The following is an 18012-nucleotide window of genomic DNA, read 5'->3' as shown; positions in this document are numbered from 1 at the left end:
CAGGCAGGTCACAACAGCCTGCAACTCCAGCTCAGTGGACATGATGGTCTTTGGCCTCCATGTATACAGATGCATAATTGAAAAAAAATGAACCTTAAAAAGAAATCTGGTAGGAAGAATGTTCTGCAAAAAGAGAACACATTAACCAAAATTTCACATGACTTGCAAATATACAGGGTTTCTCTGTGTAGCCTTGGACGTAGTGGAACTCCCTCAGTAGACCAGGCTGGCCTTGAACTTGAGATCTGCCTGCCTCTGCCTCCTGAGTGCTGAGACTGAAACTGTGTGTATGATCCTGCTGACTGTAAAGGATAAGGAAGGAAGCTACTTTCCCCTGGTATTGATGACTGCAGACTCACAGTTGAGAAAGAGGAACACAGAAGGCTTCAGTGTGTGCTGCCAGGTCTGATAATCCTGAATTTGACCCCTAGGAACCATGTGGTAGAAGGAGAGAATCAATATCCACAGACTGTCCTCTGACCTCCATGCACACCTGATGAACATTTGCCCCTTTCCTCACAAAACAAAAAACTAAAATATAATGATAAAATATAAAAGTAGAAACAGCAATTAGAAAGGGGTCGAGTGAGAGCAACCTTCAGAATCAGCTGCCACTGCCACTGCCCTGGAGCTGACGCAGCTGACTACTAGTGCTCGCCCTACAGAGCAATGGTTCTCTGTTCAGCCAAGGCTCTGGAAACTGTTGCTCCTGTCTGTAATTACACATGTGCAAAAGCAACTACGGTGTCTCCCCAGCATCTGCATTGCAGTGTGTAATCTCAGGTGATGTGTATATGTAATCTCATGATTGCATCTCAATCTTATGGGCACATATATCCATGGGTGGTCAGGAAGATGACTTCTCATTAAGCTGTGTAATTTTGAAATATAGAAAATATACTAGGATATGCTTCCTAGCTAGATCTACTGTCCCACAAGGACTGTAAGACACTTAACAGCCTGCTTTGTTCCTTTACTCAAACTACACACAATTAGCTCACTTTTACCTCAGAGCAAGTTCAAACTGGACGGAATGTTTCTGTATATGGATCATAAGTTAAAAACTTTGCAGACATGCACAAGGTCAGGGTTACAGACGTTAAACCAAGGTTATTAGAACAAAGCAACCTAAAAAATCATGCCAATTCTTCATTTACCAAGTCTAGCTGATAAAGACCTGTCTTGCAGCTTGTCTCACCAGGCACTGTGCCCCCAGCTTCTTGTCGCAGATACCAGGAACCTTGAAACCTTGCATTGCCATGGTAAGTGGCTCTGTCCTTACTGTTTACCCAAGGAATGTGCTATGACCAATGAGCTGCAACTCTTTTAACTTTTTTCTCATTGCCTCAAGCCTCCTGTCAAACATGTATTTTAAGGCAGGTGAACAAAGAAGTAAGAGAGAATTGGAAAAGAGAATTGAAACAAAGGAAAACTCAAAAGAATTAGAGCTTAGAAGAAAATTAGAAGACAAAAAATAGACAGAAAAATAAAGACCATGACCCTAACAGCACGTGTTTGAATTTATTCTGTACTTCTCAGAAAAATCTCAAGTTCAGTTTCGCTATGCTGTGGAGCTTTTCTTCAAACCCTTGGAGTAGCCTTGAGAGCTGGTCTTTCAGGGCCACCGATAAGCAGGCACTGTGACTGCTCACCACCCTGACGGGCATGTCTGCACACTTTGCACTACTACTAATATTAGAAAGACCCATTCATTCAGAATCCTCATCAAACAGAACCTACTGAACTAAAAAGCAAATCAAAGCCTGTAAGAGCTAAGAGAGAAACAAAACAACAACACACAAACATCCTCCAGGGAATACCTTCAGTTCCATTAAAGGCCAGGAGCTGTATTTTCAGCTGATGACACAGCACAAGAGGGTTCAATGCCCGGTGAGTGGCACAGAAAGGAAAGCTCTATGGGTTCAGCATGGGCCGAACTAACAGGACAAGTGGAATAGACACAAGGCAAGAGGACGACATACGCTGTCCTAAGGCTCAGAGAAGGAAGCTGCTCTTGGCTGAAACAAGGCTACTGTGGTGGTTGGGATGAGAATGGTCCTATGTGTGCATATGTTTTAAATGTTTGGGCCCCAGTTGCTGGAACTGTTGGAAAGGATTAGGAGGCATGAGCTTGTGGATCAGATGTGAGCTCTCAGCCACTGCTCCAGCACCACGCCTACCTGCCAACTGCCATGCTTTATACCATGATCATGAACTAACTCTCAGAAACTGAAGGCAGGCCACCAATTAAATGCTTTCTTTCCAAGTTGCTTGGTCATTTGTGTCTCCTCACAGCAACTGAAAAGTGACTAACACAGTGATCTAAAGGGTAATAAATGGGCATGTGGGTGTCTCTCTGTGTGTGCTGGTACCTAAGGAGGCCAGGAAATGGGAATCAGATCTCATAGATCTGGAGCTATAAGCCATTGTAAGCTGTTGACACAGGTATGGGAACTGAACTCAGGTCGTCTGCAAAGGCAGCAAGTGTTCTTAACTGCTGAGCCATCTCTCTAGGTACTGAGCTCCAAGGTTAGAGACAATGACAAGGGCTCTGGTTCCAGCACCGTCAGGGCGGAGCTTATCAGGCTAACCCTGCCATAGAATAGGGGCTGTAAACTTTCACAACTAGGAAGCAGGTAGAGAACAGCAGCAGAGTAGGCAGAAATTGAAATCCAAGTTGACATAGAGAGAATAAATCAGCACTTGGGGGGTGGGAGCTCCCTGTTTAGTTTTGTGATGAGTAGCAGTAGTTGGTATTTTTAGTACAGTCAAAAATCCAGCAGAAATACTTCATCTTATGATCATGAAGGGTATAAAGTCTGAAACAACTATTATGGCTGGAAATAGAAAAGAGCTCTAAATTCTAGATGAAAACTGGGCCTCAATCTCCACATTACTCCCCTGTTCCTGCCCACTGCCTGGCAGGTTCTAAGCAGCAACTTCAAGGCTGTCAACTAGACATATTAGTGGCTGTTCATCATAGATGATACAGAGTTGAACTCTGAGTTTAGCCAACCTGCTTGCTAATAAAGAAAATCAGTATTATCCAGGAAAATATAACAGAATCCAGCCTTTTAATTTTCTTTTTCTTAGACAGGGTTTCTCTATGTAGCCCTAGCTGTCCTGGAACTCACTCTATAGAGCAGGCTGGTCTCAAACTCACAGAGAACTGCCTGTCTCTGTCTCCCAAGTGCTGGTATTAAAGGTCTGTGCCACTACTGCACAGCTCAGCACCCAGAATTTTTAAAATGGACCATCTACAACACAACTCAAAATTAGTGAACCATGAAAAAATGAGAAAAAAAATAACCCACACTCAAGAAATAAGACAACAGTTCTCGTGTGGTCCAGATGGTAGAATTAAAGCAAACATAGAAGACTTGGGAGTGTGTGTGTGTGTGTGTGTGTGTGAGAGAGAGAGAGAGAGAGAGAGAGAGAGAGAGAGGAATTGAAAAAGAAAATCCCAGCAAAGGAACAGCACCTACAAAAACGGAAGTTCCTGAGGCTGGAGAAATGGCTCAGCAGTCAACAGCCCTGGCTACTCTTTCAGAAGATATACAGCGGTCTGTACTGGGATATCTGAAGCCATCTTCTGGCCTCCTCAGGTATTAGGCACACACACTGTGCATGGACATTCATACAAAACAAAGATGAATAAATATTTTAAAAATGAAAATTCCAAGAGGCTAAGGATATAGCTAAGTTTAGCAAGCACAAAGCCAAGTTCATTTCCCTCGATCATAACAAACGGGACATCAGTAGTTGGTTAATATAAAAAAAGGCAGGAGTGCCTGTACATTCCCTAGACTCAGGAGGCAGAGGCTGCCAGCACATCTCTGGGAGTTCAAGGTGAGGTTATCCTGGTCAACACAGCAATTTCCAGGCCAGTCAGAGCTCCACAGTGACATCTTGTCTACAAACAAAAAACTCAGTACCAAAAAACCTGCTATACATGGAATTGAGATTCCAAGAAAGAGAAGACAGGAAGAATGAAGAAAAATTGAAGAACTAACATCCCAAAACTTTCCAATTTTGATAATAAGTAAATTTATATATTAGAGAAAGGGGAAGTAATAGGAATTTTAAAAATAGAAACTGAATTATAAATGGTATACCTTAAATCTACCATATCATTAATTACATTATTTATAAAAGGACTAAAAATTCCAATTAAAAAGTAGAAACTGTTAGACATTTGAAGAGTTACTTGCCATAAACTGAGCACATCAAGGGTATGAAAAGTTATCAAAGGAGGTTTGAGTGGTGGGTACATACTGATAATGCCAGAATGTGGAAGGTGAAAGTGAGGGGTATCAGAAATCCAAGGCCAATAACAGCTACAAAGAGGAAGTCAAGGTCAGCCTGGGCTACACAACACCTTGTATCAAAAAGTTGTTCGGGTTTTTCAAGAACTAATAAGATGCGAAACAGCCTAAAAGAAACCATACAATTATCTGTAGCAAACTTGTGAAGTTCAATCTTGATCTTGTGACATACTAATTGTAAAATTTTGATTAAACTATCACCAAGTCATTAAAGTAGCTTGGTGAATTCAAGGCCATCGTAAGCTGTAAGACGAATCTTAAGACAGCATGGACTACATAATGAGACCGTGGCTTAAACAAAGCATGTCTTGGAATTAGGTATATATAAAATAAGATTATGTATAGTACATAGTGGGGAATCTATTGCTGGCAATCAATCAACAAAGCTAATTTGAAATTTTCATTTCCAATTGACATGATTGTACAAATTAGCAGATGATACTGCATGATAATTCAATATATGTATCCAATGTGTAATCATCTCCTGGCTTTCACCATTTATTTGTGTTGCAGCCTTTCCAGGGAACATCTGGTTCTTTATAAGACATGGAAGCTATTGCTGTAAACTGCACTACTCATCCCCCACCCCTAGCTATAGAACAGCAGGTGATTTTTTTTCTGTGTTTGGAACTCTTTATTCGACTCACTACTTCTCTGTCCCCTCCCCTTAAAGGCTAAAAACTAATAGCCACAAAATAGCAATTCTGGTGATCTTTGATGGAGTTAAAGTCTTAGTGGCCCATGGCTTTAAAAACCAGAACAGTCAGTTACTACTTGGAGAATACAGCTTAGTTTTTAGACGTAATGTTTTTAAAACCAGTGGCTGCACGGATGAACGTATCAAACACTTCCTACATGTGAGGAAAGCGAACCCTCTAACACATCAAGTGGTGGCGGCGGCGCACGCTTTTAATCCCACTCGGGAGGCAGAGGCAGGCTGATCTCTGTGAGTTCCAGGCACATCCTTTGGCTTATGCACTGCCCTGCCAGGCACACGACTCTAGGTTTTCTTGGAATGGTTTCTTTGGGCAATAGACTGCCCAATGCACCTTACTTCTATCTTGTCCTTCTAGAATGACTAGGCTCTTCCAGAAGCAAGATAATGACCCTCATTCACTCCCATAGACTCCAAGACCAATACTTTCTAGATGTTTATTCTTGGCATGAGCCTCACGATTCTAAGAGGTGGAAGGTACCTCTGCAAGAGAAGTGGAAGAGCAAGGGGACCAGGACAAGATGTTCCCGGAAGCACACGCAGCGTGTGACCCAGCTGGGATCTGAACTCCACAGAGCCAACTCAAAGAGCCCGCCCCTCCGGAGCCAGCTCACTGTTCCCTTCTTATCTAAGCTAGTTACACACAGGCTGCCAACTCTCATAACAGAGCTCTGACTCTGAGAGGGCTGTGGTTACTTTTGTTTTAGCCTCTGTGTGTGTATGTGTGTTGGAGATGGAAGCAAAACCTTGGGCATGCTAGGCAGGTGGTTGGCCACTAAGATGCACCTTTATCTCTGAGGTGTATTTGACAGCGGACTATCTAACAATGGGACCACTTGTCAGGGTCTACCATAATTATTCTTCTAATCTATCATTACACAATCCAAACTTTTCATCAGTGTTTTCTAATATGTTTAACCTAGCTAGTCTCAAGAACAATAAGTTAAAATTACCTTATTTTTCACACTTAAAAATGTTATTTATACAAAAAGTGAATTATCAAGATAAAAAGTTTCTGATGCTAACTTAAAATAGTTTCTAATCTAAAATGGAGGAGGCAGTCAGAACAAACGGTTGTTTCAACAGCTCCATCTTTCTTAATTTGGTTTTTCTCATTCTTCCTCCTTTGGAGGAATCTACAGATTGCCCCAAGGTATGTCTAATGATGCTGGAAACGTGACATATTATTGAAACCTGTGATACAGGTCACTACACCCCTAAAAAAATCCAAACAGAAAGTAAAGATACAATTGAAAGCAGTCAAATTCTAACCTTATTTAAACCATTTCCCAAATGAGTCTCTCTCTTTGCAGCCAACAAGTGGGTTCTGCAGTGAATAAAAGGCCATTGTCCTGTCAGACCAAACCACAAAAACACTGCTTTCTCTAAGTAGGAAAAAAAGCAGTGAAATATGTTTCAAAACAGAAGTCTTAATGCTGAAAATTTCCCAACAAAATTAAAAAGACTGCCCCCTTTCTTCTGACTCAGCTTCCCTCCACCCCTTTCTGGGCAGACTTATCAAGTGTATGCCCAGCTTCTGTGCTGGCCTCCTCTGAGGACATTGGATGAAATGACATCATGTTGGGGAAGTTTCTGGGGATCAGATCCAGGGCCTCACGTAGGTGAGGTGAGCACACTAGTGCTAACTGAGCCCTCAGTCCTCAGCCGTGCACCCTTAAAGCATGGCAGTGTGTCTTCTACTCTCCATTTATTTTCGTGGGTACTAGAGCTTCAGTAATGGGGCCGGAGAGGAGGCTCAAAGGATAAAGTCTTCTCTGTGCAAGCATGAGTTCAGAGCTACAGTGACAGGCCGGAGAGGTGGCTCAGAGGGTAAAGTCTTGGCTGTGCAAGCAGGAGTTCAGAGTCCCATATAAAGACAGGCATAGTAGAGAACACCTGTGACCCTCGTGTATGGGAGTATGACAGAGAGAGACAGGCAGCTTCTTGGGGTCACTGGTCAGCCAGGCTTGCCTATTTACCAAGCTCTAAGCAAACAACAAAACTAAACTAAAAACCATGGATGGTGCCTGAGAAACAACAACCAGGACACACACACACACATACACACACACCCACACCCACATACACGCATGCACGCACAGTGCCGGGGCTCTGGGTACTGATATACACCAGACAAGCTGTGACTGTCTCCTGGACTTTCACGACAAAGACATCTGCGCCTTAATTTTATCTTCCTTTGGTGCTGGGGATACATCCCAGGGCCTCTCATATGCTAAGCCAAGTGCTCTAACACTAAGATACCCATTAGGCCAACTTGAATTTTGTTGAGGCCATTGTTAGTTTGGGTTTTCTGTCACTTGCAGCCAATTCTGGGCCTGCAGACTGCACACTTCCCTGTTTCTGCACATGCTGTCACTCCAACTAGACCACAGCTTCCTAGGGAATATAGGTTCTGATACTGCACAGCACAAAATACTTAATGACTGACCTAGATTCCAACAAGCTTGTTATTATGTAATTCTGGACAAGTCACTCTTTGATATTAGCTGGGGGGAGCATAATGACAAATGACTGAAAAGGCCAAGGTAGAAAGCTGGTCCAGATCTAGTCAGGATCGCTGTTCCCCCTTGTTGGTGTTTCAGCCCAAGAAATCAATTCAAAGAAAGGAAAAAAATTAAGAAATTAGGATATTATATATTCAGGTATAAAATACTACCTATTAGGCTATGCTACTACATGTAGGTTTCTTTTATTATTAAAGACTTCATTTTCCTGATGAGTGTTTCATTATGTTGCTCAGGAATGGCCCCAAACTCCTAGACTCAAGTGATCCTCTTGTCTCAGTCCCTTGAGCAGACTACCAGGATAAATGTCACAGAGATTTTAAGTGTTTGCATGAGCATGAGTCTGTGTGTGTCACAGTGTGCACGTGGATGCCAAAGGGCAGCCTCGAGGTCAGTCTACAAAAATCCTACTCTGTTTGAAACAGGGTCTCTCTGTCATTTCTTTCTGTTTTGCATGCCAGGCTAGCTGGACCATGCTCTCCTGTTCTGGGGTTCTCCTGTCTCTATTCCCATATCCTGGGAGGAGTCACAGGACCACAGATACCTGTGCTACGCCTGTGGCATCTGGCTTTTTGTTTGCTTTTAACATGGTCCTGAGGGTTTCTAGCTCAGGTCCTCATTACTTGCATGGTAAATGATCTTTATCATCTGAGCCAACGACTAAATTGAGATTTTTAAAGAAGCCAGCAAGGGACCTGGAGAGATGGCTCAGCAGTTACCAGCACTGGCTGCTCTTCCAGAGGACCCAGATTTGACTTCCAGAACCCACATGGTGACTCACAACCATCTATTACTCCAGTTTCTAGGAATCTGACACCCTCACACAGACATACATCAGGTAAAACATAAATTCACATGAAATAGAAGTAAATTTTAGAAGAAGAGGAAGAGGAAGAAGCAGCAGCAGCACATGGTGATAATACCTATCAATCACTTGTAGCACTTGGACAACTGAGGCAGCCTCGACAACATACTGAGTGCTAGGCTAGCCTAGGCTACAAAGTGAGACCCTGGCTCAAGGAAAAAAGAACTTTTTGTTATTGGAGGGAACTATCCTTTTCCTGTGTTCATGGGATGTTTTTCTGTAAACCTTGAGACCTTTCTTATATCTAGGAAACGTTTGTCTCAACAGATTGATAAAATTGGAAAGAATTTATCTGGCTCATCAGCAGTCTCCTCCAAGAGGACATTTTACAACCATAGTGCTGTGAAGCTGGTCACTATAAGCAGGTCAAATATTCTCAATCCAAGTCTATTTACCTTTGACCTAGTTAGAATACCTTTGCACATAATTACCTTACATAAACTTTGGCCTAGTTTCCTTCCCATCAATCATTGATTTTGAGTGAGTGGAAAATACTGTGTTTACACTGGCCATACATAAATCCTTTTCATTCATCTATAGGCTGCAGTTAGAATCGCTCTCAAGACTCAGTATCTTAGCAGACAGCATCAGCTCCCTGCTGCCCTGACAGAACTCAGGCCCTCTCCCAAGTCCTCTCTGTTATACAAAGTAATGAGCGGAGCTGCCTCCTTTGCATCGTAGGAATGTTCATCTCTGTCGACAAAATGCTGTAAAAGACGATGTCCACATGTTCCCCAAGTAAGATGTGCCTTGTGCTTCTAAATTATAAAACAGTTACTACTCTTGTCAGACTGGAACACAACTGAAAGAAGAAAAACATTTTCGAAAGACCCAGTGTGTGCAGTTAAGTTAAATACACCCCAACTAAATTCTCTGATGTCAGAGAGGGAAGTTCGGTGGGGCAATTCAGTTAACTTCTGGGATCACTCTAAGTCCCAACATGAGCGTCCATGTTGAACCCTGAAGCCCAGAGCCTTCCTCAAGCCCTGTCACCTGCTAGATTCCAGCCACACCCCTCAGGACTCAGAACAGCCTTCTAGAAGTCAAGTTTTCAGGTTTACATTTTACTTCAGTGGTCTTGAAACTACCCATCCTTTCTGTAGGAGTCTGCAATCCCTGCTCAGGACTCTGGGATGACTATCTCATCTGCCCTGGAGTAGACGACAGAAGTAACACTGGAGGACTTTGATTTTTACTTTCAGTAAACCTTATTCCACCGAAAGAGCAGCCCAGTGTGAGTCTGAGGGTAGATGATACATGATGACAGCAGAGCTGAGTGGTCCCAGAGTCCCCGAGCATGTGGCTGTCTTGACAGTTAATCACATATGCACTTAGCAACCTTAGCCCAACTGTCAGCCCCTGGGACTGAGCAGAATGGTTGTTTTAAACCGCTGACCTTTGGAGGGTTTGTTCAGTGAACGGATACAGCCTCTCCAACTTAGGTCAAAGACTTGAAATTGTTTCTCTCAAGGCTCTATTTGTAAAACTCAGAATTTCTTTCTGTTTGTGTGTTTATGTGTCACATGCACTTGTTAGTATGGGTGGGTACATGTGGGTGCATGTATATACAAGAAAGAGGTGGATGTAGAGGGTCTTTCCTCAATTACTGTCTGCTTCAGTTTTTCAAAGAAGGGTCTCTAAGTAGACCATCTGGGTGGACTGGCGGCCTATGCGTTTCAGGACTTGACCTCCTCCATTATCACCAGTGTTGGGGATACACATATCACACTATCCAGCTTTCTTCAGAAAAAAATATTTATTTTTATTTTACATGTGTGAGTGTTTGTTTGCATATATCACGTTGCATGCCTGGTGTCCATGAAGTCAGAACAGAATCTGGAACTAGACAGTGGTGAGATACCACGTGAGTACTAGGAACTCAATCTGATCCTTTGCAAGAGCAGCGTGTGCTCTGAACTGCTGACCCGTATCTCCAGGTCCTGTGCTCAGTGTTTTATGTGAATTCTGAGGATCCAGATTCAGGTTCTCATGGTTACTGATCAGGCACTGTATGACTGAACCATTTCTTCGGCCAGACCAGAGACTCTTGGCAGCTAAAAATAAATGGGACTAAGTCCCAAGGTCACCAAAGAGTTTACTTACAATAGCTTGTTCTTTTCTCTTCCTTCCTGCCAAGGCCAGCCTGATCCAGCCTAGAACACATCACACTCAGGCTGAAATACACCAAAATCTAGTGTGCATAAGACCCTGTGTTAAGTCTCCATAACTTCATGAACCCAGAGTACTGATAACTGTGTGATCACAACCCTGTGAAGTTGAGCAGGAGAACCAGCAGTTCAAGGCCATCCTTGACCAGCTCTTGAAGCTGCTGACAATGAACTGGCACAGCTTTCTCCTTACAAGGTCCCCAGGAAAGTACAAGTTCAGATTCTTTGTGTCTCCTCATAATTCTCAGGACAAGCCTTCCCTACATTTTGGCTACATAGTGATGTTGAGATTAGCGTGCCCTACATGAGATCCTGTCTCAAAACTGGAACTGGGGGGTGGCTTTCTGGACCCCTACCTTTTTAGCATGACCAAGCTTTAGATATAAATTAGAAATAAATAAATAAATAAATTCAATCTAAGTGGACGTCTTTAAAATGGAATAACCGTGGGTTCCTGCTACGCCAATCCCAAGTCAAGAATACTTTGAGCTTTTGAGAGAATGTTATTTTCTGGACATAATAGGCTTTGTCTGTAAAAGATCAGAGTTAACTTGTTAAAACAGAATTTTCTGTTATGATATTTCCCTCTATATACTGAAGTGTCACAGAAATGAGCATTTTCAGTTTAGAAAAAAGGAGTCGACTCTAAACCCAAGTCACAGAGTGTGTCATACCATCAGCTAAAGAAGACCAGCGCGCACACACACACACACACACACACACACACACACACACACACAAAACCAGTGCCTTTCAGAGCAGCCTTGCTTTAAGCCTCTAGAGCAGAGTCTGAAATGGAAGGCTGCCAAGTCACTTGGAAAAATTAAATTACACCTGGTGGTCAAGTTGAATAATGGTTGTTTAAACATGCTGTGGTATCATCTGGCAATCAGCCATGTGCACCTGCAAATTCAGGTGGACAAAAAAAGGAACCAATGGCCTGTGGAAGGGGATGGGTGACCTACAAGCTAATGCTCATTTTCCACATTGGGCTCAGAGCCAGGCAAATAAGATCATCAAAGGTAAGGCCCGAATTCAAAGTGTGACCAAGAGCCCGCTCTGTATCCTGTCTCAGGAGCTTGGAATGGCTACTCTGCAGAACACTCTTAAGGGGTCTACTACTTCTTGGGTGTGGGTGAGTGTGGGGAGGGGAATGACACTATCAATGCCCAAGTGGTTCTAATATCATTTGTTCATTTACCCTAAGTTGTTGTATGGCTAAGAGTCATTTCCTGTAGGTGATCAGATGGGAAATGGAGACAAAAGAGAAATCAGAGTGAAGTAATAATTTAGGAGATTGCTTAATTTATGCATGAAGGAGGGTGAGTGTGTGTATATTTGAAACATACATCTAAGGAAAAGAATCTTTTTTTTTGTTTGTATGTTTTTTTTAAGGTAGGGTTTCTCTGAAGCTTTGACTGTCCTGGAACTAGCTCTGTAGACCAGGCTGGCCTCAAACTCAGAGATCCGCCTGCCTCTGCCTCCCGAGTGCTAAGAATAAAGGTGTGCAACATCACCTGGGGAAATTTTTTTGGTGGGGGAGGGCATGTTTCTCTCTATGTACCTTAATGGCCTGGAACTTTCTACAAAGATTAAGCTGGTCTTGCACTCACAGAGATCTCCCTGCCTCTGTTTTCTAGTGCTGGGATTAACGGCTTATGCCACCATGCTCACTGAGCCTGAAAAATTTATGTCAGTAAGAATTAAGTGAAAAATGGGAAATAATCCTTCATAGGTACCTGTACCCTAATTCTTCACTGAGTTGGATCATGTGCAGGATGTAGGATTCCTTGCTTGTTCCAGTGAGGCCAGGCAACAGCAGGATGGTGGGTCTGGTGTTGGCATCCGTATAACATGAGCTGTTATTGTTATCAGACCAGTCCAGGGAGATCTGGCCTCCATCCGCTGTCTTAATGAGTTCACTGAAAATGACCATTCAAAGGCATTACTGAGGAGTGCTTTAAGTTGCATTTTGTTGTTTTCATTCTATAAATAAGACATTATCTGGTCATCTCAAAATAACTTACCACATCCACATATACATATCTATGAGTCACTTTCTTTCATTACAAAAATATTACCAAAATTAATACCATATTTCCAGCAGTTCCAATAAAAAGTAATAGGTAAAAAATGAACTTCAGAAGGGAATAAATTAGGGTAATTAGGGTGAATATGTATAAACGTGGTCAAAATACATTATATATATGCACAAAATTGTCCAAAAACCAATAAATTATTTTTTAAATGAACTTAAAGAAGAATAAATGTCAAAGAACTTCAAATATTTGGAAGGGAGTGTGGAAAGTCCCTGCCTAGTATGCACAAGGCTTTGGATTTATCCTTGGTATCACACACACAGCCTTTCATATAGTATATTATTCATTTCTTTATTACTCTCAAGTGCATAACATTTAACCCCTATTAATTGAGGTAATACAGAGACCAACAGGGCATTCTGGGTAAGCCAACTCTGTTCTATCTACAACTCTGACTCAACTAAGCAGGCCCTCCCTCACTGAATACTACAAAATTTACTTTTTGAATGATTTCCCACAGCATTGTGGGCCCAATAGTTGAGCTGGCAGGGAGAAAAGGAACTCCAGAAAGACCAGATGACTCAGGGAAATTAGTAATAGACACCATTTAAATCTCTGGTTAGATATGTCCCCACCCACACCTGCAACATCAGAACATTATCTTCAGAAACCCATGCATTTGTTACTATGAGTTCTTTCGTGGGGAGACACAGAACCTGAAGCGATTGTAGAGCCTCAAGGACAAATTGGAAAGTACAAATTGGAAAACAGTACTCCCCCCAAACCAATGAGCTTCTCACATCCCAGAAATAAGCTAGGACTTCCATTCTGCCCATTAGGAAAAAAGAAAAGAAAAGAAAAAAGGCGGGAGCAACATAGGCGTATTTTTCTGCAGCTGGAGGTAGGTGGGTGGGCGCACATTCTCCTATTTTCTTTACTTTCAGTTTATTTTGTTAACCACAGATGTATTAACTTAGAAGTGGAAGCGGGAATTAAAACCTGTGATTTGGAAGATAACAGGTCAAATACACATTCACTTACTTCCTGTACTGCACCAGGGGCTTGGCAGTGATGAAAGGTCTCAGCAGTGTCTGTCCTCGGCTCTCCCAGCACCAAACCGTCGGGTAATAGGTTTCTGTCACCACCGGACAGTGGTCCTGGAGGAAGCGGCTGAAACTCTCCCCTCCAGTCACTAACTGGGGTTTCTGCGGGGAGAAGCAACATCGGTGAGGGGTCCAGAACAAAGTTTACGGCGGCCATAAACCAGCAACCAGCAACCAGCGGATTTATAGTGCTCCCACCCGCAGGCCGCGCACGAGCCCTCTGATTCAGTCTCCCCGGAGAATGACGCACAGAAGCCACAATCACAACAGTCCCAAGATGCACTCAATCGCATCCCGGGAGGAGGGGTGGGAACGCGAACTGAGCGCCGGTGTCTTCCCCGAAATACCGCAGTTGTGCTGGCCGGTCCGGGGAAGGGGACGCCGGGAGAACCTGGTGGAAGGACCCTGGACCTCAGCAGGCTGCTAGTGTCTCCGCGCGCCCTCGGGGCCCCGGAGCCAGCCACGCTCCGCCGCCGCCGCCCCCGGCTCACCTTGGCAATGCTGCTCAGGTAGTAGCAGGCGTAGGCGACGCTGAAGCCCAGGATCAGCGACAAGCCCATGCCCGAGCCGAAGAAGCCGACGCGAACCTGGTGCTCCAGGTAGAGCGCCAGCTCCCGGGACAGCACCCGCAGGTCCATGGCCAGGCTTTGCATGGCGCGAGTGCGGCGCAGCTGCAGCGGAGGCCAGCCTGCCTGAGCGCCGGGATCCGCGATGTTGCGGAGCGGCGCCTGCGGGGCGGAGCGCGGCAGCAGCCAACGGCGGCCCGGGAGGCGGGGCCCGTCCCGCCCCGCCCCACCCACGAACCTTCCAGACTCGCGCTGGATCGCCCCGTGGCGGCGGACCTGCCCTGTCCCTGGAGAGACGGGAGGGAGCAATTGAGCTTTTGCTGAAGAAAACGGCCAGCCGCCACCTACCGCCGTGACCTTGAACAAGTAGACTTGGCGGAGCTCGGGAGGCAGCGGTTTGGAGAGAAGCGGGCACTAGTTTCGTATTCCAGAGTAGACGCAGAAGGCGAGCTTGTGCTAAGTAGAGAGAGAATCCTCCATTCAACCGGGGCTTGCGTCCCTAGGAAAACTATCCAAAGAAAAAACATCCCATCAATTACAGGCACATGCTCAACTTTCAGTCTCCCGGTGAATCTTTTAAACAGCTAAGGGCTATTAGATGAGAACTGGGTCTTGATGAGGTCAGGAACCGGAAATAGGATTCAATCTTGTGGTTGATGAATTCTGTGAACTCGCAGGTATCCATATAGCAGTTCGGGCTGATTACTCAGGAAAGTGTTTATGAAGGAGGCTCTCTCAGGCTTGTTTGTGGCAACGTGACAGAAGTCTGAGGATAGTTAAAGACATTTGAAACAAGGATGACTAGACGTAAGCAGGGAAACAGTGAAGATAAGGGCTGAAATCAAGTTTATACAGTGCAAGGGATCCCGCTCAGGGCTTTGTGCCTGGTAGGCACTCTACAGCTGAGCTACATCCCCCAGCCAACCATTGCTTATTTTTACATCAGCATCTGGTAGTTGTATTTTTATGGATTAGAGTGTGAGATGGCAATCCATGTCTAATCTATAATAATCAGATCACGGTAACTTGCATGTCTGTTCCTGCAGACATTCATCACTTCTTTGTGTTGGGAGCATTGTAATTTTGAAATAATAAAGTGTTCAATCAGTTAGGATAATACGTCAATGATCTCTCACTTGAGGGAAATAAGATGGATTGGAAGTGAGCAATTTATTTGGCTTTGACTTGGCCATTGAAGATTATTGGGGTTGGTGATGAGAATAATCCAGTTACTTTCACTGAACAAGATTCTCTGGATCTCCCCACTCTTCACTTTTTTTTTTTTTTAGAGGAGCATTTCTCAACCTGTGGGTTGTGACACCCCGGTTGATTGACCCTTTCATAGGGGTGGCATATCAGATATCCTGCATATCAGATATTTACATTATGATTTGTAACAGAAAATTACAGTTATAAGTATCAATGAAGTAATTTCATGGTTGGGGTCACCATAACATGAGCTGCATTAAAGGGTCTCAGCATTAGGAAGGTTGAGATCTGGACAGTCTTTTTTTTTTTATATAGCTTTTTTTTTATATTTAAAAATTTCCATCTCCTCCCCTCCTCCTCCCCCTTCCCTCCCCTCCCTTCCACCCATACCCCCCTCCCTCCCTCTCTAGGCCAAGGAGCTATCGGGGTTCCCTACTCTATGTTAAGACCAAGGTCCTCCCAACTCCCCCCAGGTCCAGGAAGGTGATCAACCAAGCTGAGAAGGCTCCCACAGAGCCCGTCCATGCAGAAGAATCAAAGCCCAGGGCCATTGTCCTTGGCTTCTCAGTCAGCCTCCACCGTAGGCCACATTCAGAGAGTCCAGTTTGGTCTCATGTTCCATCAGTCCCATTCCAACTGGAGTTGGTGATCTCCCGTTAGCTCTGTCCCACTGTCTCCATGGGTGAATGCACCCCTCACTGTCCTGACTTTCTTTCTCATGTTCTCTCTCCTTCTGCTCCTCATCAGGACCTTGGGAGCTCAGTCCGGTGCTCCAATGTGGGGCTCAGTCATTTTCTTCATCTATCGCCAGGTGGAAGTTCTATGGTGATATGCAAGAAATTCATCAGTATGGCTATAGGAACTGGCCTTTTCAGGCTCCCTCTCCTCAGCTGCCCAAGGAACTAGCTGAGGGCGTCTCCCTGGAAACCCGGGAACCCCTCTAGAGTCAAGTCTCTTGACAACCCTCAGATGGCTCCCTTAATTAAGATATATGCTTCCCTGTTCCCATATCCACCCTTCCTGTATCCCAAGCATCCCATTCCTCCGAGCTCCCCCCATTCTCCCCTTCACGCTTTTCTCTCCTCATCTTCCCTTGGCCCCTTCTCGCCCCACTCTCAAGTTCCCAATTTTTGCCTGGCGATTGTGTCTACTTCCAGATCTGGACAGTCTTAAAGTATTTCAGGCTGTCCTCCAGCTCACCACGGAGCTGAGAAAGACCGTGAACTTCTGATTCTCTTGCTTCCATCTCCCAAAGACTGTACTGGTACCATGTCCAGTTTTGTGGGTTGCTGGGGATCCAAAGCACTCTACCACTGAGCCACAAGGCCCTACCCTATAACAAGATTGACCTGCAGCTCACTGTGCCTGCCTCAGTCTCCCAAGTGCTGGACGTAGAAGTGTGTGCCACCACAGCAGCATGAAGGTTTCATGTGTGACAACAAGGTCTTGCTGTGCAGGATGATTGGGGAACTCTATGGTTCAGACTGGGCTAAACTGGTGGCAATCATGTCTGAATCTTTCAGGTGCTGCAGATTACAGGCCTGTGCCCCTGTGCCCGGCAAGGTGTGTTGTTGCTTCTGTGTGTGGTGCTGGGAATTGAGCCCAGGGCTTCATGCAGGCTAGAAAAGTGCTCTACCACTGACCTGCATTCCTGGCATATGTCTCCCCCACTGTACCTTGATGCCTAAGCCTCTTTCTCGTTAGAACATTTACAGTCTTCCTTAACACAAGGATGGTGACTCTCAATTTATAGGTGAGAAAATGAGAGTTCTGAATTTTATTCACTTTCAACTAACTTCTTTGATGATCAAGATGCCAAAGACTTCAAAATTAGAGGTAACAGAGGAGAAAACACTTAAGTTGCAGAAAATATGCTAAAGGGAAGGGTTGTACCAGTTGTGGCAACACGGGGTTCTTAGAGTAAGAGGAAAAGCCACTTTGAGTTTATTGTACATAGAAATGTATTGTAATAGCTTTTGGCTGTTACAAGGAGAGGGTCCTTTGTTTGTCCTGGCCACCTGGCTAGCTTACACCCAAAATAACCACACAGAAACTGTATTCATTAAAACACTACTTGGCCCATTAGCTCTATTTTCTTATTGGCTAATTCTTACATCTTAATTTAACCCATTTCTATTAATCTGTGTACCGCCATGTGACTGTGGTTTACCGGCAAGATTCTAGCCAGTGTCTGTCCGTCTCAGGCCAAAGATCTATGGCTTCTCTCTCTCTGCCCTTCTTCCCAGCGTTCAGTTCTGTCTTCTCTGCCTACCTAAGTTCCACCCTATCAACTAGGCCAAGGCAGTTTCTTTATTAACCAATGAAAACGGCACACAAACAAAAGGAACTCCTATACCAGTAAGCAGTGGGTGAAATCTTTCCATAGGCCAAACAACTAGGCTTGGGATTTAGAAACAATGCCTTAGAAAGATGAAGAGCTGGCATTACTGCTAGGGCAGAGTGCTAACCCAGCATAGACGAGGACCTGGCTTTAATC

At 44.3% G+C, this 18012-nt stretch overlaps 1 protein-coding gene across 4 annotated transcripts in view; it reads right to left on the bottom strand.

Annotated features, from left to right (window-relative positions):
* The window catches only part of Abhd3 (abhydrolase domain containing 3, phospholipase), a 60698-nt gene extending 46227 nt beyond the window's left edge, over positions 1–14471 (bottom strand). For 2 of the 4 annotated variants that reach the window (XM_038330743.1, XM_038330742.1), the window contains exons 1-3: positions 14232–14471; positions 13679–13842; positions 12338–12520 (exon numbers count right to left, since the gene is read on the bottom strand). In XM_038330743.1, the coding sequence (XP_038186671.1) occupies positions 12338–12520; positions 13679–13842; positions 14232–14393 (509 nt within the window). In that variant the 5' untranslated portion in view covers positions 14394–14471. The remainder of the gene's footprint in view (positions 1–12337; positions 12521–13678; positions 13843–14231) is intronic. The other 2 variants (XM_038330741.2, XM_038330744.1) reach the window with 1 other exon arrangement.
* Between the last annotated feature and the right edge of the window lie 3541 nt (positions 14472–18012).

The sequence above is a fragment of the Arvicola amphibius genome, chromosome 5 (genome assembly GCF_903992535.2).
Source record: "Arvicola amphibius chromosome 5, mArvAmp1.2, whole genome shotgun sequence".
NCBI lineage: Eukaryota > Metazoa > Chordata > Mammalia > Rodentia > Cricetidae > Arvicola > Arvicola amphibius.
Note: the sequence above shows the minus strand (reverse complement) of the source record. Positions and strands in the feature narration are given on the sequence as shown.